Source organism: Hirundo rustica, chromosome Z, assembly GCF_015227805.2.
Source record: "Hirundo rustica isolate bHirRus1 chromosome Z, bHirRus1.pri.v3, whole genome shotgun sequence".
In the NCBI taxonomy this organism is placed as follows: Eukaryota; Metazoa; Chordata; class Aves; order Passeriformes; family Hirundinidae; genus Hirundo; species Hirundo rustica.
Genome location: NC_053488.1, coordinates 3,517,846 through 3,542,346, shown reverse-complemented (window position 1 = coordinate 3,542,346; position 24,501 = coordinate 3,517,846). Strand labels below are relative to the sequence as shown.

Below are 24,501 nucleotides of genomic sequence, written 5' to 3'. Positions count from 1 at the left end.
CACCAGGGAGAGACACCTCAGCTCCCAGCAGAAAGAGCAGGATCATATTAGTCAAAAGGGGGAGGGTGTAATGTATTGACATTATCATGCAACATGTGTTATTGTGGTTATCTTTCTCCGTGGATGGAGACTACTAGTGTCTGTCGAATGGCAAGGGCTCGGAGGCCCAGGAAAAGACCATAATGGAAAAAGTACTGAAAGCGACTAAAATTGGAAAGCAGCAAAATTATCAGAAATGACAAAAGGATAGAGGGCAAGACCGGGTTGGCCTCTGTGCTTGCCAGCAAGAAGATCATACACACCTGCAATGAGTAGCAACCCCATAAGGCATGATAGGTGGAAGTAAAAGCCATACCGGATCTCTGTTACTTCCATTTTTGTTCGCCACATGCCTTTTATTACAGAGGACTACCCATGTTGTGAGGGCCATCAGTCATTTTGTTCAAGGAGGCCCAGGGTTTTTGCTGCCCTTTACCATGTCAAGAGATGCTATTAGGACTCATCCAAGTATAGTTCAGGGCGATATAATGAAATAAAAAGAACCAGTTGAGAGAGGTTGGTTTTACTAGACATTATATGAGTTAGTATTGTATTACCAAATGTTGTAAAATGGTTGATGTTAAGTTAGACAATTTCAAGTAAATATGTTTTTTGTTAGGTTGTCAATTTCAAGTGTTGTAATGAAATTGGGAATGAGAATCATTTGCATGAGCCAAATAAATGAAGTATCAAGAGAAAAAGGGGGGATTGTTATGAATAAGGTGTGGTGATTGGCTCATGCAAATGCAGAAGAGTTGTTGGGTGCGGTGGGGAGAAGTTTTGTCGGGGTTTACACTTCTTCGGACATGTACTTTTGTTATTCCAGTATAGTTTTGAACCCTTTTGTGTTCTCCCCCTGGCAGCTCTGGCTGATGGGGCTGTAAAACATGTGGGGCAGGGATTTTCTTTTCCCCTTGTCAGAGGCAGCAGGGAGTGGGGGACACTTGTTGCTGGAGGCCTGGCAGGGTGACATTGCACCACCAATCAGGATATGAGAAGGGCTCCGCCGATGAAAGGCTTGGAATGACTGATTGACAGGTCTTGGGAGGAGCCAAGTATCCATATATGGGCAAAGCTGTGGGCTGTGCCAGAAGGACATCTAAGGATTGCTCATGAATATTAATGAGGCTGGTGTACTCTCAGGGTATAAAAGGCCATTTTGTGAGTGGAGCCTCTGGTGGGCAGAAGGATTCCCAGGAGGCTCCCAGCGCTTTCCCCCTTTTACTTTGTAATTTTCATGGGTTCTAATTAAATTTTATTTACTCATTCCTGCCTGGGTTTTGAGTAGTTTATAACAAAAATATTCAAGTTTGTGTGTAATAGCAAGGGAAAGGCCCAGGAGCCCTTCTTACTTTTTCCATCTAGAGAGTGAAGGCATAAGCCCAGCTCCTGCAGCAGATCTCATATTTTAAAGTGCAGGTGGAAGGGCAGAGTGGGAGCTTGACAGGGCAGCAGGGGTTGCCTTCTTGAGAGTTTAATTCCTCTCAAAAATTGCACCTTGATAAGCAGGTATTGCTGCAAGGTCCAAGGCAGGGGAGGACCCTTTTCTTGCCAGGAGAGCCATTCAGCTGTGTTGAATTACATTTGGAAGAATGAAAGAAATCAGCTGAAAGTTGCTTTCTTAACCTTGGTCCTGTTTTTCATGTTAATCTGCTGGGGCACATCTCTGTTGTATGGCCTTGCAGCTCAGAATGGTGTGCCAAGGACCATGGATTTCATAACACTGGGTTTATAAGAGAAAAATGCCCCAAGTTGCTGGTGCTTGGGGATTTATGCATATGGATGGCTGAATGAGCCAGCTCTGCAGACCAGCTTTGGAGATAGCAGCTGATAGTAGTGTAAAGACTATTGGAGCATGGAGTAACAGCCAAAATAAAGCAGAAGAGAGTTCTGGTGGGTTTGTAGCAGCCCTGAACTCTGAACCACTGGTGGGTGTTGTGCAGCTGCATGAAGGAAGATGTATGACGAGCGCACCTTCTGTGCCACTGGTTGGTAGCCCAAACCACAGATAGGAGCTGGAAAGAGAAAAGAGGGATCTAAAAGAGTTTTATTTTTTCTCTTAAATGCAGCAGGATACTGCCACTGCTGCTTTTCAGGAGGAAGCTGTAGCACTCACAGCCTCTAGAATGTCGCAGAGGCATCAGGACTATCAGGAAGGCTTGTGTGATTTGGTGGGTGGTTATGGGTCAGTTTCTGTTCCAGCCTAACCCATCTTCTCCCCTGTTAGGAAATGTAGTGCATAAGACCTTTCCAAAAGTTGCAAAAAAACCTGTTACTTTCTTCCCCTCTTCCTTTTAGCTGCTGGCACTCTGGGTGGCTGTTCTCTCCTGTGTATTAGAGAATCAGAGACACAGAATCATTTAGACTGGAAAAGACTTGTTAAGATTGTTGAGTCCAGTCTTTGACCCATGACTATTTCGTCAACTTGACTGTAACACTAAGTGCCACATACAGTCAGTCCTTGAAACCCTCCAGGAATGGTGATTCTACCACCTCCCTGGGCAGCCCATTCCAGTTCTTAGCAACTCTTTCTGTAAAGTTCCTTCTGATGTCCAACCTTCACTGGCACAGCTTGAGGCTGTCTCCTGTCACTCTGCCACTTTGTACCTGGGAGAAGAGTCCAAATCACACCTGGCTACAGCCTACTTTCAGGCAGTTGTAGAGAGTCCCCCTGAGCCTCCTTTCCTCCAGGCTAAACTACCCCAGCTCCCCCAGGCCCTCCTCATAGGACTTGTTTTCCAGACCTTTCCTTGCTCCATTGTCTTGCTCTGGTCTCCCTCCAGCACTTCCATGTCCTTCTTGGAGTGAGGGGCCCAGAACAGAGCACAGGATTTGAGATGCAGCCTCACCAGTGCCGGGTACAGGGGGACAATCCCTGCCCTGCTCCTGCTGGCCACACCATTGCTGGCACAGCCCAGGATGCCATTGGCCTTCTTGGCCACCTGGGCACTGCTGGCTCCTGTTCAGTCCCTGTCACCAGCACCCCCAGCTCCTTTTCCTGTGGGCAGCTTTCCAGCCACTCTGCCCCAGCCTGTGGAGCTGCCTGGGGTTGTTGTGACGCAGGGGCAGGACCCAGCCCTGGGCCTTGTTGAACCTCACACCATCGACCTCAGCCCATGATCCAGCCTGTGCAGATCCCTCTGCAGAGCCTTCCTGAACTCCAGCAGATCAGCACTCCCACCTGACTTAGTGCTGTCTGTGATCCAACTAAGAGTAATCTTGATCCCCTCATTCAGGTCATCTGGGTGTAAAAAGACGTCATCTTCCTGGTGCAAGTATTTTTAATGGGGAGTAGTAGCCATTCTAATGATGCACTGTAAATTGAAAGACAATGAAGAGATTTTAGAAGAAATCACTCATTTGTACAGCATAACATAGCCTTGTGAGGAGTTCAGCAGGTGACTGCCTTACATGTCTCTGTCATAAGAGATCTGTATCCTTGCAAGGAATGTGTTGGAGGATTTTGCATTTGGCTTCCATTTTGCAACATTTAAAGCAGAGCAGTTGGAATGCAGCCTTATTTGAGAGGTAAAATTAGGGAGGGTAGTCAAGCTTGTGCTGTGCCAGTGATCTGTGTTCTGATTTTATCAGACACAGACAAAAAAATCTATGAGTCCTGCCCAGAAGCAGAATAATAACAATTTTAAAAAATTATGAAAAGTCTTCTGTGGCATTGCAGGCACTTCTGTTTTGTGTGCAAATTTGAGAAATACTCCTGATAAACAAGGCCAGCTGACTTGGTTCTGCAGAAAAATCAGGTGCAGGAAGCATAAAACAGTCTTTGCTAATAAATAGTTCATTGATGTCAACAGAATGTCAGCAAGAACTGAATGGGGGCACTGCATAATTTAGTGACCTGGAAGGAGATGATCCGTGATTGCAGAAGGCTTTCATTATAGCTGAAGAAGTGAAACAGAATTGCATTGTAAATGGCAATAATTGATAAAACTGATGATTGGATCTAGTATGCAGCTAATACACAGTACCCTGGACGTTGTTATCATGACTCAGAGAGGCTGGTATGCCGCCAGAGTCCTCCTACCGGTACACCAAGAAAAAGATCCAGAACAAACTAGGCCTGTCTGAAATGTCTCCTAAGGCTGTTATTTCCTGTGTGCCTGTTGCCCATGCTGCTTCATGTCCATACCAATAGCTCTTGGGAGCTCATCCATATACTTTAAGCCATTGTCTTCTTCTCCACAAAACATTTGGGCAACATCATGGGGAGAAGAGGGCCTCCTTACAGAGACCTGGTACAAGGCAGGGTCACAGACAAGCAAACTAGAGCCAGGGCTGCAGATATGGAGGGATTTGGATGTTTGATTTCTTCCCTTTAAATGTATATATAAGATTGTGGCAGTTTTTTGTTGTGTCTGACTTAGCAGTGTAACTGGTGCCGGGTAGGAGAGAGAGCTTGGGTGTACAATAACACCAGCAAGCACCTTCTATTTTTCATGTTTGCAAGTACTGCAAGGCACTGGTTGACAGTGGAGTGGGGATATCATGGTTTCTCACTGTCTGAGAAGCATCCCCATCTTAGGGAATGACAGGGAGGCAGACCTTGCCTGTGGGGAGTGCAGCCAGCTATGCCCTGGTCTGGAGGCACTCCAGAGTGGATACGGCAAGTCATGAGCACCTTTCTCCTCTTCCTCTTTTGCTAGTGGTATGGGATCTTGTTCTACTCTGGTAGGTGCAGGAGATTAACTTGGCTGTGAAGACACAGCAAGGTACTGAGTTTGCTCACAGGTAGCATGTGGGTTTTTGGGGGACCTTGGCTGTTCTTGTGGTACTTTGCCCCCTGCAGCTTCTCTTGTCTTGTGGCTGTTTGCCCTTCCTAGAGGCAAGTTCAGAAAGTGTCCTCTTCACCTTCAGGACATTGGCTGGGAGGAGTCATTCTGTAGCTAGATTCTTTCTGCTTCTAGAGAGTTACAAGGGACTTGGCACACTGTTACAGGTTAAGAAGCAGTAGGGGACTGCAAAGTCAGGTGATGTAAATCGTTATCTTCATCAGTTGACACTAACTGAGGACTCGGAGCATTGTCTTAACCTGCAGTTGGTTTTGTCTGCTGTTTTGTAGTCTGTGATGTGTGTAGGTCGCTGTCTTGGACTCTGAATAGTGTTGGTCCACTTGAGTTTCCACCAAACACTCAACCATGTTTAGCTTTCAGCTCTGACCTCTTCTTATTTACCACTCTCTATCCAGCTTTTGGGAGGAGTAGTAGGTCATTAGAAGGTGAAAGATAATGTCTTTTTTTTATTTTTATTTTCCAGAGGGACGGATGCTCATTCAGGACATCCCTTCCATCCCCAGCAGAGGGCCCTTGGAGAGCACGTCTGAGTTGGTTGTGGACTCGGCCTACTACAGCAGTTTTTACCAGCCGTCCCTGTATCCTTGTTACAACAACCTGTACAATTACTCCCAGTACCAGATGGCAGTGGCCAGTGAGCCTTCCTCAAGTGAGACAGGGGGTACAATCGTAGGGTCAGCCATGAAGAACAGCCTTCGAAGTCTCCCAGCAACATACATGCCAAGCCAGTCAGGAAAACAGTGGCAGGTATGATCTCCTCTTTGCTGGTTTCATGGTAGTGAAAAACCAGAATCATGTTCCAGGGTGGCATTAGGACCCATTTTAAGAAAGTTAGACAAAATGGGTGGTTGCAATGCAGCATAACAAAAGCAATTACATAGTTGGACGGTGATAATAGTATGGATAAATTGCCACAAGCACAAAGGGCACTAACTTGATTTTATCTTCTGTATTATATGACAGTAGATTATGAATTGTTTTCCAGAAAAAGCGTCCAACTCAATTGCCCAGCATAACATCCTGAGAGCCTCAGGTGTAATTTCTGGCAGGCTTTGCTCTTCAGAAACATGGGTTTTTTTACTATGCTTCACATCTGAGGCCCGAGGTGACCCAGGAGACGATGCTGTTGTTCAGAGGTTTGGTTGCAGTCTGTTGAATGTGATGTTGTGTGTTGCTCATTGTGTGTTCTGGCAATGGCAGCTCCAGTGCTTGTGATTTTGACTTGTGTAGTTCAGGTTTTGGGCAGTACTTGAAATGTGCAAGCTCTCTGTACTTCGTTAGGGTATAAAGCAAATCAGGCCCTCTGACTCTAGGACTTGATAATTGTAGCCTACAATTCAGTAGCAGTCAGAAACTGGAAAAAGAGGAAATCTAGCAATGGTGGGGGATTCTTGGCAGAGTGGAAACATTTCAGTGGCTCTGGGACTGTTTGGTTTTGGACTGCAGAGATGCTTTTTCTGTCTGAGACTGAACTGGTGAGGCTGTGCCCTCCGAGTCTGTGTATGCCTGTATCCCTTGTGTAAGGACAGGAGAGGGCAGACCTCTTCTACAGAGCATCAGGACAGGTCAGGCTGCTTCTGCAGAGGTTGTATTGTGAAACCACTCAACAGTGAAATGCCCGCCGAAACCTCTTTGTGTAAGTGAACAGATAGGTTATCCTGTTTGCTGACACAGAGTTTCTCTAGCCAGGTCTATCTGGCACAGAGACCAGCTCCAAATTTTTTTAATTCTTTGATACCACGGAGCTGAAACTAACACCAGAGTGATTACAATTACTGTAGCATTTAGCACTATTCTGTGTCCCTTCTTCTGCCATGAGCACAGCTGTATGGGATAAAGAGCTCTCTGTCTTCTGCTGTGCAAGCGCATACCTCGAGAGCTTTCTTCCCTCAGTGTGTTGATACATGAAGGTACATCTTTCCAGCTGATGGCAACGTCTCCAGCTTATGAATGCAATCACCAGGCCAATGGGAAAATTAGGCAAGGCCAGTTACAGAACTCTGTGCGTGGCAATGGGGTGAGGTGCCAAGTGCCATTTTTCAACTCCTTCATTTTGGTTGGTTGGGTTAGCCTAGTATAGCAGGATATTTCAGATAGAAGGTTACTTCTCGAGAATCTGCAGCACTTAGCTTGCTGATGCATGGAGACACCATCACAACACAAATGAAGGGTTGGCAATGTTTGCCTTGTGAAAATAATGTTTTGCAGGCTGCTAGTCCCACGCTTCACCTAGCACATAGTGTTTGAGGAAGAGCATATGTGAGTATGTTAAAACATGTTAAACCTTGGAATGAAGATATGGTGTCCTCGTAGTTCTTTTGTCATGTACTGTAGTTTATATAAAAAATCTTGCCTTAAAGAGTCTGTGTCTCACTTTTGAGATCGCCTGTTGCTTGTGGAACCTTTGACAGTCCTTAAAGAAATAAAAACAACTGCACGATTTCCGTAATTCCTCTCTTCAGGCCCTGCAGTAACTAACTTCTGCTTAAGGCCATTCAAATTAGTGAGATCTTGAAGAGGTAAGTAAGGAAAAAACAACACTGTTGTTGTCAAAAAGGACAGTTTTCCTCCCACCAGGAGGCTCAAAGCTGTGGATGTCTCTTTTGGGATCCATTCACCTTTATGTGAATTTAATTATCTACGACATCTAAGATGTTGATTTCTCCAGAGCAGACCTTTTGTGCCTCAGGGGATAAATGGTTGGTTAGATGTCTGAGCAGGGAGAATAAAGCTGCTGCTTTTTTGCCTGCAGAATTGATGTCTCCTCAAGCTTCTAAGTGTCCTAAAACCAGGCCCACTTTTCTGCAGTAGGGCAAGGTGTAGTTCAAGGTCAGTGTTACGTAGCTTACATTCTGTTTCTCAGAGTGATCTGCAAATAGATTTGTTACTTCTGGAAGAGTTCTGAGTCATAGGGTTTGCAAGAGCGTAACATTGCACAAATACTCATAAAAAGTTTTAGTGAGAGGCTAGAAAACATTTGATGGGAGTGGGTGCAGTGATGCTGAGGTTGTAAAACCCTGTGTGGCATTGAAGATTGTTTGTTGTAAGGGGAACAAGGTCTCAGTTGCTGCACATGGTTAAACATCGATTCTGCTCATGTACATTATCAGCAAGGGAAGATCACAGAAATAGCGTTAAATGGAGGATGAATAACTAATGAGCTTTTCTATCAAGCACAGTAAGGAATTAAAGGAAAGTTTCATTCAAAGCATGATCCTCAAAGAGAAATCAGATCTTACTTACACCTTCAAGAGGTTTTGCTGGTAAACCTGTGCATGCTTATCCTCCTCAGAGGAAACACATAGCTGTTAACCTGCACAGGGACTTCTGCTGGGCTGCTTGTACTGACTGAATTTATTTTTCACATGCTCCACTGGGAGTGCATCTTCTTATCTGACTTGTATTGCTATACTGTCTTGATCAAAGTTTTTGATCTTTGTTTCTTTGCCAGAATCATAGCTGGGCAGTGCCTGCTGTAACCAAATTAGGGCAGCTTGCTAAGGTGTGAGCTCACAGGAGGGTTTCTTTGATGGTAGAAGTCACCAGTGTGCTCACTGGAAGGCATTCTGGTTTAAGCTAGGTAGACAAGACACCAGGCTTTTCCAGGCTCACTTGGCGAAGGCTCACGGATTCTAGATAAACTTTCCCCCACAGGGAGAATTGCATATTTAAGGTAAGCTAACTTCGGGATGCAGACAAGGAAGGCCTTGGGCAGCCCAGCTGTCTGCTGTTTTCAGAATTTAGGGAGCAAGGGAGAGAATAGCCAGGGAGGAAACATGTGAGTGTGTGTGGGATGAGATGAGGATTAATGCATCATTGAGCATTGGCAAATAAACTGAATCGCTGAATCTTTAATGTAGATTAATGTCAGATTTCATTAGTCTTTGTTCTTTGCAGAGGCTGGCGTGCTCGAGTGGATTCATAAAGGTGCAAATATTTTATGTATTTTTCTGTAGGTATACTTCATCTATATACAGTCACACCAGAAGCTGTATCTATCATGATTTGATAAATATAATGAAGATTATTGTTTTGGCTGAGACTCCGTGGGTCATTTATATTCTGCTGCTCCTGCCAGCTCTAGCAGATAATAAGATATGTCTGGTGTTGCGCCTAAGGAAGAAACAAGCCTAGGCTGGTCGGAAATGTAGCAGATTTGTTGGTTACTGTACCTCTCCTTTCACTCCAGTCCTGTGTGAGCATCTGGAGTCTCCCTTGAAGCTCTTGTAATTGCTCATTACAATGGGAATTTGTGTGCATTCCATCCAATTAACAGAAAAATCAGTTTTCCAACAAAAGTGGTTGGTGTACTTGGAAGCTGGTGCTTCTGAAACTGGTCTCACTGCAATAGGAGAATATGGGGTGATTGCAGCCTCTTCTGTCACAGAAAAGTAAAACCTTGATGGACACATCTGAATCTGATCAGACTTGATTTTCTAAGCTCACAAACTGCTGGCATGTGATCCACAGCAAAAGTCTAATCTGGACTTGCTGTGAATCAACATCATCCAAAAAAAAAGTTAAAACTTCTGGTTCACACAACTAAACCATTAAAAATCATCAAGATGCAGAATGTGCCCCACACTTAGGGACCACTGGCTGTGTTTTCTGTTATTCAGGTAACTCCAGGGATCCTGCTCCTGGGAAAGGTTAAGGCTGGTGTGTAGGTTTTTGGACACATTTCAGAATTTCATCCTCTCCTCATCCTCTCCCCATCATCTCCCCATCATCTCCTCATCCTCTCCTCATCCTCTCCCCATCCTCTCCCCATCCTCTCCCCATCCTCTCCCCATCCTCTCCTCACCCTCTCCTCTCTTGGCAAACCAGTATTCTCACTTTCAGAACCTCAACTTTTTTGTTCTTTCCTTACACCACTTTAGAGCAAAAATAACTGCTTGTGAGAAACTGGGAAATTTTGACTTATTTTCTAATGTGGTATTTACATTTACCATCTGGAAACTAAATATTTAGTATTGCTAATGGAGGAAACTTTTTTAAGGATTTCTTAGAAGTACTGAACTTGAAAAAATTCTCTTTTACTAAATCCAGAAGAATGTGGCTGTAATAGGACAGCTAGGATTTTGAAGAATAACCACTTGCTAGTAAAGAGAGATGGCTCTTTCCAACTTCTGCCACCTGCCTCTGCTTTCTGGCCCAGTTTTTCCTCCAGAAAGCCTCTCTCTCTTATAGAAATTGCAGTCTTAGTCTCCAGAAGTCAGTGTAAAATGTGTGTGTGTGTGTGTAAGTATATACACATTGTGCAAGTCACCCAAGACAGTCCCAATTTTATGTGTAAGCAGTGAGTTATATACTGTATTCATAACATACCCTTCACACTACAGATTTATGCTAAAAGTATCCTAATGTTTCTGACAGCTCATGTGTGACATGAATGCAATCCATATTTCTTGGAGGAGCTAATCTAAGTGGTTTATTTTCCAATACTGCTGATAGGGCTATATCTCTAGGTGTCACTGCAGTTGAGATTCTGATGGTAACATATTGTTTATGGGTCACTGCCTTTGTCTAAAAGAATAGGTTGGAACAGAATAGCAAAGGTTAATTAAGTTTGTCTATCAAGGGGGGACAGATATAGATGTGTCTTGTATTTTCTATGCTAGAATCAAAGTAAGTCAAGGCAGGGTATCATAGACTCATTTTTTTTCCTTGTGCTGGAAAACATGCTTAGCTGGTTTTTGGAATGAGGCACCTTGGACAGCATGAGTGCAACAGTAGTTGTGAGGGGTCAGCACATGGGCAGTAACGTTGCAGGGTGGGAGAGTTGTAGGAAACCTGGTTTATAACTGCAGAAACTGAGGCAGGGAAGTCTTGAATAACTTGCCGCAGTCTCACAGCTCACACATGACGAAGGGGAGATTACTGTTGCCTGAATTTTCATTTTATTGCCCAGTGGATGCCTTCTTGCCCATGCCAAAAACCAGCCTGTGAATTCTGTTTGCAAGCAATGACACAAATGCAATTTTATGTCCACTAAAATTGATTTTAATATCAAGACGGAAGGAGGAGGCTGTGTTAAACTTTTAAGTTTCTCTTGTGTTGCCATAATTACTGAGCTTGGTAAGTTTGTTGCTGAGTCATAGTTGATATAAAAGGATGGAAATCCTGGGTAAAGTGATTTGGCCAAGATCATGTGGCATGCCAGCGTCAGAGCTGAAGGATTGCACTTTGATTTTCTGTGTTGCTTTGAAATTTTTTCAGCCCTTGTCACCCAGGAGTAGCATCCATGACCTCCTCCTGTTTGTCTTTCTTGGAAACAAGCCCCATAGTCAGGATCAACTGCAAAGTGTGATACTGCTAAAATAACACTGGTGTGCTCACAAGGAGATTGTGTCTGGCAGCTTCTGCAAATAAAAGAATTACACATGTGATGTTTTGGCTAAATAAATACGTGGGAAGGGCAGGACCATTTTCTAATCTCTGAGGCTAGAGAGGTGAGTCACCACTTGGTGCCTGCTTTAACACTGTCCTGTTTCTGGTTTGGCCACCTTCCCTCTTCAGCTTTTTCTCCATGAAGAAATGTAGAGAAATGTTCCAGAAGCTTGGGAGGAGGAGCTTGGCTCTACGTACTCTTCCACCAGCTGTTGAGAAAGGTTTTTTACAGGAATGGTCTGATGCAAGAGCATTTTCCTCATGTTTTCCCTGGATTTTGCTATGTGTTCTGTCGCTGTTGGACATAGCTGGGGGGCTGCACCGACCATTTTGCTCAGTGATGAACAAGTCCTGTTTCCAGCTTATCTGTGCAGGGGAAAACTGTAGCTGCCTCTCAGTTCCTCACAGTGGCTTCTCAAGGCACAGGGAAAGAATTTCCAATGCACTCATGGCCTTCCAATCAGGCCATATTTATTTGTTCATGAATTGTAAGCATCCCACCATTGCTTGCAGTACATCTGTTAAAACATTACTGAGTGTGCACGGTGTTGTACAATTTAGGGGAACGTGCGAATGTTGCACAGGCCGACTGCTGCTCCAGTGATATGTGTCTCCCGCTAAAGTCTGAGAGGTACTTGGTGGATCCTGCAGCTGGAGCAGGGCACAAACAGTGGGTGGCTGGAAGGGAAGCAACTTAGGACCTACCCTTCCACAGCTCTTGCTCACCTAAACTACATCTTGTTCTTTTGGCGTGTAGCCTGCAGTGATACAAACCAGAGTGGTTTGTGGGACTGATCCAGCTCATGTCTGTCTCAGCTTTGTTGGAGGGGTGGAAGGGGCAAGGGAGGCAGAAGACACCAGAAGGCCGGGCATTCTCATCCTGTAATCCCTGCATGATGCCAGCATTCCACCTGGACAGGATCTAGGACAGGATCCCAAACCTGGTACCTGACTGTAGCATTTGGAAAGCTGAACTCCCCCAGGCTGAAAATAATCTGAATATTCCAAGGCCTCCCCAAGGCTGTCCTGATCTCCCTTTTTGGCACCCAAAAACCTGCAAGGATTCCACGGAACTGCGGGAGTTAATATATCCCTTCTCATGAGGTAGTGGTCTCCTAAACCCCTTTTTAATGCAGCGCTAAGGTCAAGAATTTTTACAGCTGGTTGTTTTTTTATTGTTACTGTAAAATAGGATTGCTAAGCACTATAAAAAGGAAACCTTATGGTTCAGATTTACTGTGGTGTGGATTCTAAACAGATTAATAAAACAAAACCAAAAGCTTTCAGATTTTCTTCACTGGTTAATACACAGCCTATTCTTTGCAGAGCCAAGCCTCTGGCTGTCGGTCGAACTGTGGTGTGGGTAATAAGATTATAAAACATGTCTCTTGCTAGCCAGCTACCACACAATAATAATAATAGTAGTAATAATTCATCGCATCTTGGGATTTTAGGTGAGTTGTTTCTTTAAGAAATTGAGAAAACCCCTGAAAGAAGTGTTGAAAGGAGGCAGATCACTGCACCCACTCTACAGGGAGGGGAGATGTGCGCATGATCGAGTCCGAGCCAGGGAGTGATCCCTCCATTTTGTTACAGCTGAAATAATGCTGTCTCCTGCAGGCAGCCTTTTCTCAGTTGTACCTTTGGACACATGGCCTTGCACAAGGGAGAAGTGAGGAGATGTCAGGTCTGTGGATGCTGCCCTGCCCCACCAAGGGAAGATTGTGTGCAACACGACAGTCAGAGAGGAGTTTGCTAACTTTTTTTTTTTTCCCCAGTACTTCCAGAGCTTTGCAGATTTGCAGATTCAAAATGCCCTTTGGACTGTGCTTTTGGGCAGTTTGTATTGTACAGAGGCAAGGTTTTGTTGAGGGAGACTTGTTTCCAAAAAGGAGAGTGCCCTTTGTCAGAAGATGAGAACCAATGTCAGTGGTTCTTTTGAGTTCAGATTTCTTCAGGATGACTCATTAAATATTTGAAGAGCAATTTACTGTTTATTCTTGATGAAACTTCAGTGTGTGTTGAACTGTTTCTGCACATGAAGGTAGAAAAACAAAAATTTTAAGTATTGCTTTAATTTATAGTAGAAAACCTCTTAACTTTCACAAGCTAAAAGCGAGTCCCTCGGTACATGTGCAAGTATATGCAACGGTGCTGCTGTCAAAAATCAGGCAGAGGTGCACTTTGCTTCCTGTGAACAGCCACCATTCTCTCTCTCTGCACCTAATCTCATTGCAGATGTGCCTCAGAGAACACCAGCGGGATTTGATGTGGCTCAGGCCACATTATTTGTAGCTAAGCATATGAAAATGGAACATGGAATTCTTTCAGGGACCCTTGGAAAACAAAGGGTGACTGCATTCTGGGGTGGTTCTGGGAGGTGCTCGTGGCTCCTGCTGTCAGGACCAGACCGTGTAGGTCTGCTGGCATGGAGCAGCCGTCTGGAACAGCAGGTTCACACCCAGCCTCCCCTGCTCCCTGGCTCTGAGCTTTGCCGCCTGGGTAGGGCTGAGGGTCAGCGCTCCAGGCACAGCTGGCTGGGACCCAAGGGAGCCGCAGTGGAGCACGCAGACCTGAGGTGGGACGTCGCTGAAAAGGCTGTCAAGCATGTCTGCTTACACAGACATTGTGTAATGGCATAGCTGGATGTGCATTATTGTTGGCACTGCTACTGCTGTAAGCAGTACACAACTCATGTTTTGTCGCTGCCCAGAAGATTTCCATCTTTCAGTCATTCACTTCCTAGCATACTTACCATACTAGTAACCAGCTAGTGTGACCTTTCCTCTTGAAAATGTTCATCTTGTGAAGTGTTTGGCTGCACTTTTGGAGCACAGAGGCCACGTTGCATTGTGGGGCTTTGTAACAAATAATAGTAGTGGGTAGTTCTTTCATAAAACACAAATTTAGGAGAGTATTACCTCTTCTGTGATGATACCAGAGCACTGGAGTAGGATAAACTTTGATTTCTAAGTGTTGCCTCTTTGCTGTAATCTGTGGAAAGGAAAAGGAGCATCTGGTGGGTGCTGTGCTGACATGCCAGACCTGCTGGCTGGTGTCCAGTTGTGGCTTCACAACTGGCCTCCTGTGTAGTCTAAACACAACTTGCTTTTTTCACTGTTGTGAGAAAAACTGTGTTGGTTTTTCTGTGTGGAGCATATTCTGTGAGAGCTGGTCAGTAGGACTGTCCTCCTTAGCCACCCAGCAGGTCCCTGGCAGAGCAGTGACCACCAGTCTGAGATGGGTCAGTCTTTGGGAAGGTGTAGGAGTTGGATGGACACTTCACCTCTGACACTGGCCAAGTGTATACACTTGTCTGTGCTATAAGCTGGGGACTGGGTGAGAGGCTGCTTGCAGTGAAGAGTACTTGATTGTGTGCAGGTGCATCTCCATCTGTAGCAAAATAAAACAGGCGTAGGTGTGCTGCTGCTGCTGCTGCTGCTGCTGCTGCTGGGTCACATCTCATACCACACCACCTGCGGCGGGTCAGTGTGGGCAGACTGTGAAGCCTGTGAAGCCAAATCAAAAACCCAAGGCCAGCATGTCAGAATTTTACTTGTGACTTCCTTCAAAGCCATGGAGGGGTGCAGGGGAGGGATAGCAGGGTGCCCCCATGACACTGGGGCTCGGCTTTCACAGGTTGCTGTTGCGTTTATCTCTCCTGACAGGTGAAAGGCATGGAGAGACACCATGCTGTCAGCTCCCAGTACCGCATGTGTTCCTACTACCCACCTGCTTCCTACCTGGGACAGGGCGTAGGAGCTCCCATGTGCCTTCCCCAAATCCTGTCCTCTGAGGACGTTCCCTCTGCCTCGGAGTCAAAAGCGAGAGGTAAGTGCACCCACCACCCTGCCTTCATCCTGCACCCAGGAGGTGTGGGTTGCTGCTGGGAAGGAAGCTAAGCATCATAAAATAGCTGTTTTAAAGATAGTGGCTGATTTCTGGAAGGCTTGCAGTGTGGTGGCAAAGTAAGGCTGATAGTGTACAGTCAGGCAGTCTCAGAAGCCTCATGCTTCAGGAGTCCTACACTTAGTGTGTCTCCTCAGTTGTACAGCACTTGAGGTGCTGTCTTTGGTGCTTACCACCTGGCTCTCTCACAAGAGTAAATAACAATATTTGCTCTAACCTCAGATTAACCTTTCTTCTCAGAAATGCTGTGATTTTTTTCTACAGGCATCCTATGGTGTCTTTGCTATCCTCTCCAAACCACATGGGGGAATTACCTGCCTCCCAACCTTGTAATGAAGCCTTTTTCAGACTTACTTCTGGGTTGTTTGGTTTTTTTTATTTCAAACTCATCATACCGTGTTACTTAATTTAAAACTACTGCAGATAAATCTTCCTTTCCGTATTGTGTTTCAGGCTCTCCTAAGGATTAATGTAATGCACAGTAATTTCCAGCACTGGTGAATTTACCCTGTAGTTTTGACAGTGTTTCTCACGCTTCCTTGTTCCCTTACTCCTGTAGCAGACAGTGCTAACACAGGTGTTGACATGGCTCTGCTGGAGTAATCCAACTCCACTGAGCTCCCTCTCCATCACTGAATCAGGTCAGTAACTGTTGCTGGAGAAGTAGGAGAAACAGAGAACAAAGTCTTCACACTCTCCAGCATGCAAAGGTATCCTGAGCCAGGACAATAAGCTTTTCACAAGTTTTGTTTCTCTGTACCAATCAGTGCACTTGGCAGTTTAAATTGAATGGTCTGTGGAACTTCTTTTTTTTTTCATTTGCTTTACACCTGCCAAGTTTCAGTGGGTTCTTTTTGTTTGGCTTTTTAGTTCAGAGTCACAGCACTGATAACAGCATCCATCCTCATTTGCTCCTCTTTCCTTCTACATTCCAGCTGGTCTTCTCCTCTTTCTGTCTGGTGGAAGGATGTATGTTGTGTAGGTTCCATAATTGTCAGTCATGGTCTTTCTGCAGCTGAAGTCCTGGTGTCTGTTTCGTTTGTGCCATATGGTTTTGTCATGACAGGACCTCAGATAATGTTTTGGAAGGTGAAGTGCGTATAAAGTTATACCTGTGGCGCGTGTAAGTCAGCACTGAGCCCTTGTATTCATTAACTCCAGAATCATTTCTGTTGAGGAGGTGGCTGTTCTTTCATAGTGGCTGTTTCTGAAAGTCTTCCAACTGTGACGTGTTGGATAGATGAAGAAACAATACAGGGTGTGATGAAACCTTCTTCTCCAGTAGTTTTAAATGGCTTAGAGAAATCAGTGATCCTTGGTTCATTTTCCTTCTCTTTTCTTCAACTTTATTTTATTCCCTCATTTTTAACCACCGCTGAACAGTGACGTCTTCCTTTCTGCCCATTGGTCGGAGGAGCAGTTGGTTTTATGCTCAACTGCAGTTGACACTTTTTCTTGCATCCATCACTACTAACTCACTAAGAAGTCTTACCAGCCAAGTGTTTTTAAAAATAGACAAAAGACCTTATACCCTTTGTTCCCAAATGCACTTCAGTAATTTTTCATCACTCTAGAAAAAAATTATGCGTAATGTTCCACTGATTTTTAAACTGCATAAATACTGTATTTTCAATAATCCCTGACTGCTTCTCCAGACACTATTCCACACACAGATATTGTTCCCTAAGTTGCACCATCAATCAGAAACCGACAAGCAGTGAGATGTAATTTACTGAGATCAAACAGCATTTTCTAGACTCTGAAGAAGTGTTTTTCCATAGCAGGGAACTAGTGGGTGAAAGAGGCACCAATGTTTTTGGAAGAAATTTGAACCCACAAGCAGGATCATAGCAGCAGGCTTCTTAGAAGCATCTTCTTTTTTCTTAGGTATGTTCTCAGAGGAGATGTTTTTACTTTTTCTGTCTACAGACAAAATAATATCCCTAGGAAATACTTGATTTAGTCTTCCATTACATATTTCTTCTGGTGCTTTTCTCAGACCTTAGAGGGTTGGAAATTTGTTGCCTCTTTATTGTCACCTATGTGAGTGCTGAATAGATGCTATGTATGAAAGAGGGTGGGTCATTTCCCCAGAGTATTGACTGCACACGTTGCATTTGCTGTCTCCTACAAAAGACACATTCTTAAGTATTTCTCTGTTGATGGCTGGGCTGAGCTTTCTGTCCAGTGCCTGACTCCTTTGTTATGAAGCCTAAATGACGTGTTTCCGCGGGACAGTGGTTGCTATTTGCTGAAGACAACTCTAGTGTGTGTTGTTTTAAAGGAGCAAATCCTACTTTATTAATTCCTTTTGTATGTTTGAAGTGGTAATCATGCTCAGAGGCTTCCTTTCTTTTTAAAAATATGTATTGATGGATTTTAGATCCAGAAGGGGACATTAGGATAATCTAATCTAATTTTCTATATAATGTAGACTGTAAAACCACCTAAACTCCTGCAGCAAACCTTTGACTATATTTTTTAAAAAAGATCTCTGTGAAGACTTAGGTATTGCTAACCCAGAAATTTTGCAGGAAAGTAACAGTGTGCTTAGAAGAGCTGCAGGTCAAAAAAAAAATATTTTTTTTAGCCACATTTTCAAAATATCTTGAGATGTGCATCTTTAGCAAAAATGGCTATTAAATTCCCAGGCACAAATCTTACACATGTACAGCCTATTAACCACAATTCAGCTGCAACTTCAGCATTATAGAGGCTTTGCCAGTTCATGTGTTGTCTTGGTATTTGAGTGAGACCATTTAACTAATTTTGTTCTGGTAAGTTAACTGCCTGCTTAGACCAGTTACAGTAGGAGGGATGAGAGATGCACTAGAAGATCTACACTTTTCTTTCTTTCAATGATGTGAATATCTCTGGAAGCTTCTAGCACTTGTACAGGGCTATCATGGCATGTTACGGTGTCTTGCATATAGTAATGGGCTGACATTTTCTGAGTGGCAAAATACCATCAGTCAATCTCCTTGCAGTCTGAACTGTTTCCAAGTAAAATGTTTTGCTTCCAGTTAAGCACAGCTGCTGCCCTTTCAGCAGAAACCGGGGAAAAAAGGGGAGAAAAAGTTGATACAACAGTGACAAAACAGCGAAAGGATGTTTTTAGACAGCTTGCTCTAGGTCACCAAGTTGTAAGTTTTAGCCAGTAATTTCTAGGTAGGAGGGGGATTTTATACTCGGTATTGCAAAGTATTTCCCTCTCCTTTTTTCTGCAAAAACAATGGGAGGAAAATACATATGAGAAGGTTGTCAAATCTTGTGCATGTGCATGCAAAAGCATAGTTTTGGAAGACAGGTTGTGACGTGGGGAAGTGAAAGTGGGACACAACAAGGTATTTCATCTCCAAAAGCCAAGTACTTTGTTCCTAATGATTTCCGTGGGACAGTTTTATGGGTTTTTGGTTTGGGGTTTTTTTTTAATAATGAAGCTTCTTAGGTTTGACTTGCTACCCGGAATAGTCTAACACCTTTCAGTGATTTTCAGTCAGCCCCTCCAGCATTTATATTTGTGAAATAACCCGCCCAAGACCTTGGTTTGAGAGAGCAAGAAAGCACATGCAAGGTACATGCCTCACTCTGGGTCCTTTTTCCACTGCACGGAGGTTCAGGATTTGTTTATCTGTATGAAGGTGTTTTCCAGGTCTGGGAAAGTGGCAGAAAAATTTAACGTTCAAATAGGAAGATGCAAAGGATAAACATCCCTGTCTCTGCCGACACTTCAGATTTTATAGTAGTTGTCTGGTCTTAAAGTTGGCATGGAGTAAAACCTCCTCTATGTCATCATTGTGTGAAATGTTGAGATAATGACACCATATGTCTTGCTGTGGTGGAAAAGATGTCTTGCATTAAAAATTTTGTTCCAGCTGCTGGACAGGTTTGAATTTTTTATTTTCCTGTCCTAAGTGTCATGAGTGTTGGAAATACAAGGAATGAAGCACTGGAGCAGTGCTGTGTTTGCAGCTAAACATTAAGCAGGATTCTGAAAGTTCCCCCAAAGACATGTGAGAAAAGATGATATTTTGATGCAGAAAACATCAGCAGTTTTGTGAAAATAAGTAAACATCATTTTATGAAGAAGAACATTTCTGGTAATAGGTTTTCTGTGTCAGCATAACAGCTTCCAGCACTAAAACACTTTTACCTTTCTATAATTCAAATAACAGTTGTGAAAGTGCAAGTGACACAGACATTTCCAGAATCTACGTTTAGAAACTCATCCTTGCTTCTGTGCTTGCATGCTGTATCAACAACGCTACTGAACCGTGGCAAAAGCCCGGCCAAACTGGAGCAGCTCTGTAAAAAGCCTCTTCCAGTAGTTCCACAAGAAAGGGCATGTTGGAAGCAGTCTGCCTGCTTAAGATAAAAAGTTTCACTTTGACAGAAGCATTGCTGGAATGCAAGGAATGCTATGTGCCCCAGAAACATGCATGAGAGATGGAAAGATTGGTTGTTTTATTCCCAGCTGTGTTTTTGTGCGCCAAAGTTTTTCGCCTTTGTTGTGGCTTCCTATATGTTGTAATTTTGCATGAACACGTGTCCTAGAAGTGAATGCCATGACAAACAAGGAGTACTTCAGAGATGCGTGTGGCACCTTTTACCAGGACTTCTTGGTCTCTCTCGGGTCAAGAATTCCTGGTGAGGAAAAGGTCGCTGAGACCATTTGCTTGAACCTGAACTGCTTTCTGCAAGCATCAAAGTTACAAAGATGGCACTGCAAACCGAAAAGACAGGTTTGATATGGCTGAGAAATTACCCCAAAGAACAGCAAAAAAGCCTTGCCTCTGTCTGCTCTTAATTTGCAGCCAGCTGGGGAGATGCACTGATAAAGCTGCAGTAATAAAGTTCTTACGAACTGGGAAACTATTGTAGCAAGTAGCCCAAATTCTCTTCTGTCAGCCGGCTAGCCACAGTCTGTGTAAGCTTAAGAGCAGCTGTTTCAGTCCCAGGCAGTCCAGGTGTTGTTAGGTGTCTTCTTTTCTGTGCACCTCTTTGGCGAGCATCACCAGAAATCATCTTGAGTTTGGAAGGGTTTCAGCAGCAGAGTATGGAGAAGATAAAATTTTGCACCCGAAAGTTCATCAGTGTTATGTATGTGTGTCTGTCTGTGCATCTTTTGCTTAAAAAGTGCCCTCTAGTCAAGAATATTTGTCCTTAATGATGGAAGAGCAAGCAGTGTTTGCTGAAAATTCAAGACTCTAATTTCCACTATCATTTTACATCAAACTCTTAGCAGTAGATTTTGAAATTAAACCAAAGAAGAGGAAAGGAGTAAGGATCTAAACCTGTACACCTTCAACAGTTAGTTCAAGTGGGTCACTTGAACTTGGGGCAACTGTTTATTTTTTTGTGCATTCTCATTTCTGTTTCTTACAGTCCTCAGTGGCTTTGCTGCATGCAGCTTCCCTTTGGCACTGATTACAAGGATGGTGAGCAGATTTTGTATTACCTTTGCATGCCTTAATTATGTTGCATGCGCATGGCAATGTTTTATAGGTCTCCTTAGGCAAATGATTTTTTAGCATGTCATTTTCATTAAAAATTTGAATTTTGGGTGTAGCTCAGCAGACACTTGTTGAGCATGGCCTTTTTTTATCTTTCAAACTAGTCAGGTTGCTAACCCTGATTAATGACAGTATTAATCATACTTGATAATTTCAATAGTCGTAACAGCAGCTGTCGAATTTGAGAATGTAAGGCATATTCAGTATAAGCTCATTTTTCTGTGTATGGAATCTTTTTATAAATTACTGGTCTATGTTCTGAATGAGGTTGTGTTAGTGAAGATTTGAGCAATATTAAAATAACTTAATAAGGTCTGATTGGAATTCCTAGAAATAAAGTAATACGAGCTGCTGCTTTTTTTTTTTTTTTTTTTTTCCCCTTAGTTCAGTCCGGATTAAAAGGCTCATTTTAGTAGTTTCTTCTCCAAATGCAGCATTTATGTTATGCTCACTCAAAAGCTCTCACACAGAGCAGCTTTGCATTCGATGACTGCAGAATTACTGGCAGAATTACTGATTCACAGGTTCTGCTGTTTTGTGTGAGTGTGACTGACAAACCCTTGCTCTTTGATCTGGGAGCAGCCAGTGGTCCTACCTCAAGAGTAGCAGAATAAAATGTATTTTTTAAGGATTTCCACCTGTTTTTGTAGAAACATAGATATATCTGGACTGAAGCTTTACCAGTCCCTAGTGGGAATTTTAAGCTCTCATGGAAACTGTGTGGGAGTGCCTAATTTTTCATCGTCCTCGCAAGAGAGAGTGGGACAGCCTGAACCCTCATCAGTTGCCAGTGTCACCCCATCCCCCTACACGTGCAAAACCACATGCACATGTGTAGTTATCAGAGTTTTTCTTCATGGGATGTATTTGCCCATTGTTTAGTATTTCGTGTGGATCAAAGGATGCAGTGTTCTTGAAATTGAAGCCTTCGTTATATTATGAGTTTCGGGCTTTGAGTTGGTAAAACAAGGGTTTGAGGAAAGCCCTTCTATTCTGAGGAAACTTAAATCAGTGCTACAGTTGGCCCAGGTGGGTGCCATATCCAGAGCAACGCCTTTATGTGTACTGCCAAAATCTCTACTTCTTCAGTTTCCTTCTAAGAAAAGAAGTTTGCTGTGTCCCATCAATCCCAGGTGGGAAAGCCTTGCTGAGGGTGGAGCAGAGAGCTGGCAGTGGGAGAGCAGTGCCACTGTGGTAGCACTGGGTCCTGCACAGGGCCTCAGCATCTCTCTGTGCACCTGCCAGGGTGCTGTCCTGGATCACATAATGGCTCTGTTAGCTTTCCTTGGACACATTCACTCTTCTGCTTTACATTCTCTTAGCAGACGGGGGTTTCTGAGTGCCTCCTGCAGTTACAAGCATTTTAGAGCCATATGTTGAGAGACCAGTGGCTTATACCTGCTGCACCCCTGGACTTGGCTTTGTGCTTATATGAGCTGCTCTTTATCAGATGGTGAATGTTACTATAGCTGATGAGGCTGGGAGGGATTTTTCTTCATGCTTTAAAGGGTGTTGTGTCCTTCACTGAAAAAAAATTAACACTATCAGTTGAGCTGCTTTCTTTTACACGTGGTAAGGCGTTGATGCTCTAAATTTATTACCTCTGGATACAGAATTTTTCCCTCTGTGACAGAAATTGGTAGAAATCAATCATCAGACTTTCCCATAAAGTGATAGAACAAATGAAGCCGTCTTGTCAGGACAGTAGTGATTACCTAGGCGTGATTTGTAATTGTAACAGTAATAACCACTGGCCTCTTCGCTTTGCTTTAATGTGCAGTTGCATCCTTGTAGTTTGTCTGGTTAAGAGAAGAGAGAACTCCATATTCAGCTCGACATCTGAGCTAGTTCTTCTTCAGCTTCCTGTGCTTATAAAGTAACCTCTGCAGATTGTGAGAAACTCTAGCAAAAGAGCTGTTCTTACTGAGCTCTAAAGAAAAAGGGAAAAGAACAACTAAGTAAAAGTCTCTGTAGTGTAGGCTGGCCTTTCCTCTTGCAGGGAGCTGAACTGAGATCCTTTGCAAGTAGTTGTTGCAATCCATGATGCTGCTGCTGGAATAATCTCAGGGGAAACCAAGAAGGGTAGCATCTGTTCCCACTGCCATGCTTGCATGCTGTGAGTTTTCATTGCCCTGTCACAAAAGCAAACTTCTGACAGAAGAGAAGTAGCTTTCCTACAGGGAGTGAGCAAAGTTGCTGGAGTGCTGTGTGTAACTGCTCAGGATAGCAGGGAATCATCATGTGGGAGCAGGACCAGACAGCCCATAATTAATTCTGCCAGTTTATAAATACACATATTTAAATTGCACGTGTAAATAATACTGAAGTATGTTCCCTGCACTTGATGTATGTAATCCTGCAGGGCAGGGTAGGGGACACATACCAAGGCTACTTAATGGGCTTTCTTAATTTGGCAACCATCAGTGTGCCTGTCTGTCAGACGTTTTTAATTCTACGAATCAGTGTAGCCAATGAGTTTATTTCCAGTGCTCCTCACAGGCATAGCTCAGGCCAAGTACAAGTTGAATAACCTTCAGGAAAGCTGTGCTGTCCTTCTGTCGGCCGCTGTCTTTGAAAATTGCCTGCAGAGTTAGTGAGCAGGAACAGTTAAGATTTACAAACAATGATGAAGCTTGTCATGCATCTTTCACCATTCATCATCTGGGTGCCGTGGCTGGGCAGTGAAGTGTTCTTCATAAAAACCAGCTCAGTGTGAAATACACCTCGCAGCAATGTTTACTGCTCTGAAACTCGTCAGCAGCCCTTTATAGTAAATCCAGATTGCGATGTGACATTACAGTATATCATTGCAGAGCGCGCTGGGGTTTACACTAGGAATGAGTGCAGTTCACACCAGATGAGATGTCGAAATTGAGTTATGTAGGAATTTGGCTGTTATATGGGGATAGCTTTTGTTTTCTGAGGACTGAAAGTTAGCTTTATATATATAATATATATAATCTACACATACCTGCACTTGTGTGTGGGTGCCTATATTGATATACATGGATATATAGATACACGTACACTATTGTGCGCATTCTGTATACACTCACAGATTTCTCTGCACGGGACCCTGTCTTACGTTTATGCTGTTTCTTAGTAAGTATTTCAGTATTTTGTTAAAGTGTTGCATTTCAGCATGTCTTCAGCGAAGTAGCCATTTATTTTCAAACAATTCTTTTTTCAAAGAGTTTTCTATCTACGGTAGGGGTGATGCAGTTGGCTGGTAACCACTGAAACAGAGCTGAACACATTTGGTTTTTTGTGGAGTTTTTTATGTGTAAATGTCTCCTAGAGCTTGGAAGATAAAGCATTGAGGCAGAAGATGTGGGGAAAACTTAGGCAGAAGCTTTAAAATACAAAAACTACAGAAGTTACTGTGCACCTGGCTGTGTGCTGGGATTGGACATGTTCTCCCTGCTTATGTTAGTCCTTTCAATTGCAGTGTGGACACAAGGTCATTGAGAATAGGATAAAATAGTAGGTGCCTTTGCCTAATTATGTAAGTGGGAAGCCGGTGTGAAATACAGCAAAGACACTCTGTGTATCACTAAGTTGGGACTGAGTCTTTGGATGTAAATGTGCTGTCTTGGGCATCTGGTGGTTTGAGAAACACCTCTGGAGTTAAGCAGTAATAGCTGCATAAAGTGGAAGGCACTCTCTGCTGGTTGGCCTACAGACAAGGACAGTAACCTGCTTCAGTAAAAGTTAGGTACTTTGGTGGTAGTTAATGGATTAAAAAGAAAGAAAATATTTGAGACAGACCAGCAAAGTTTTTAAATGCTTTCTGAGATTTTGTGTGTTTTTATTTCAATGCTGTTCTGCAAAGCCTGCGCATT

General features: G+C 43.5%; 1 protein-coding gene across 1 annotated transcript in view; it reads left to right on the top strand.

Annotated features, from left to right (window-relative positions):
- The window catches only part of DMRT1 (doublesex and mab-3 related transcription factor 1), a 64,300-nt gene that overhangs the window by 23,701 nt on the left and 16,098 nt on the right, over positions 1 to 24,501 (top strand). Inside the window, exons 3-4 of the mRNA XM_040090060.2 lie at positions 5,311 to 5,594; positions 14,906 to 15,068. Coding sequence (XP_039945994.1) covers positions 5,311 to 5,594; positions 14,906 to 15,068 — 447 coding nt within the window. The remainder of the gene's footprint in view (positions 1 to 5,310; positions 5,595 to 14,905; positions 15,069 to 24,501) is intronic.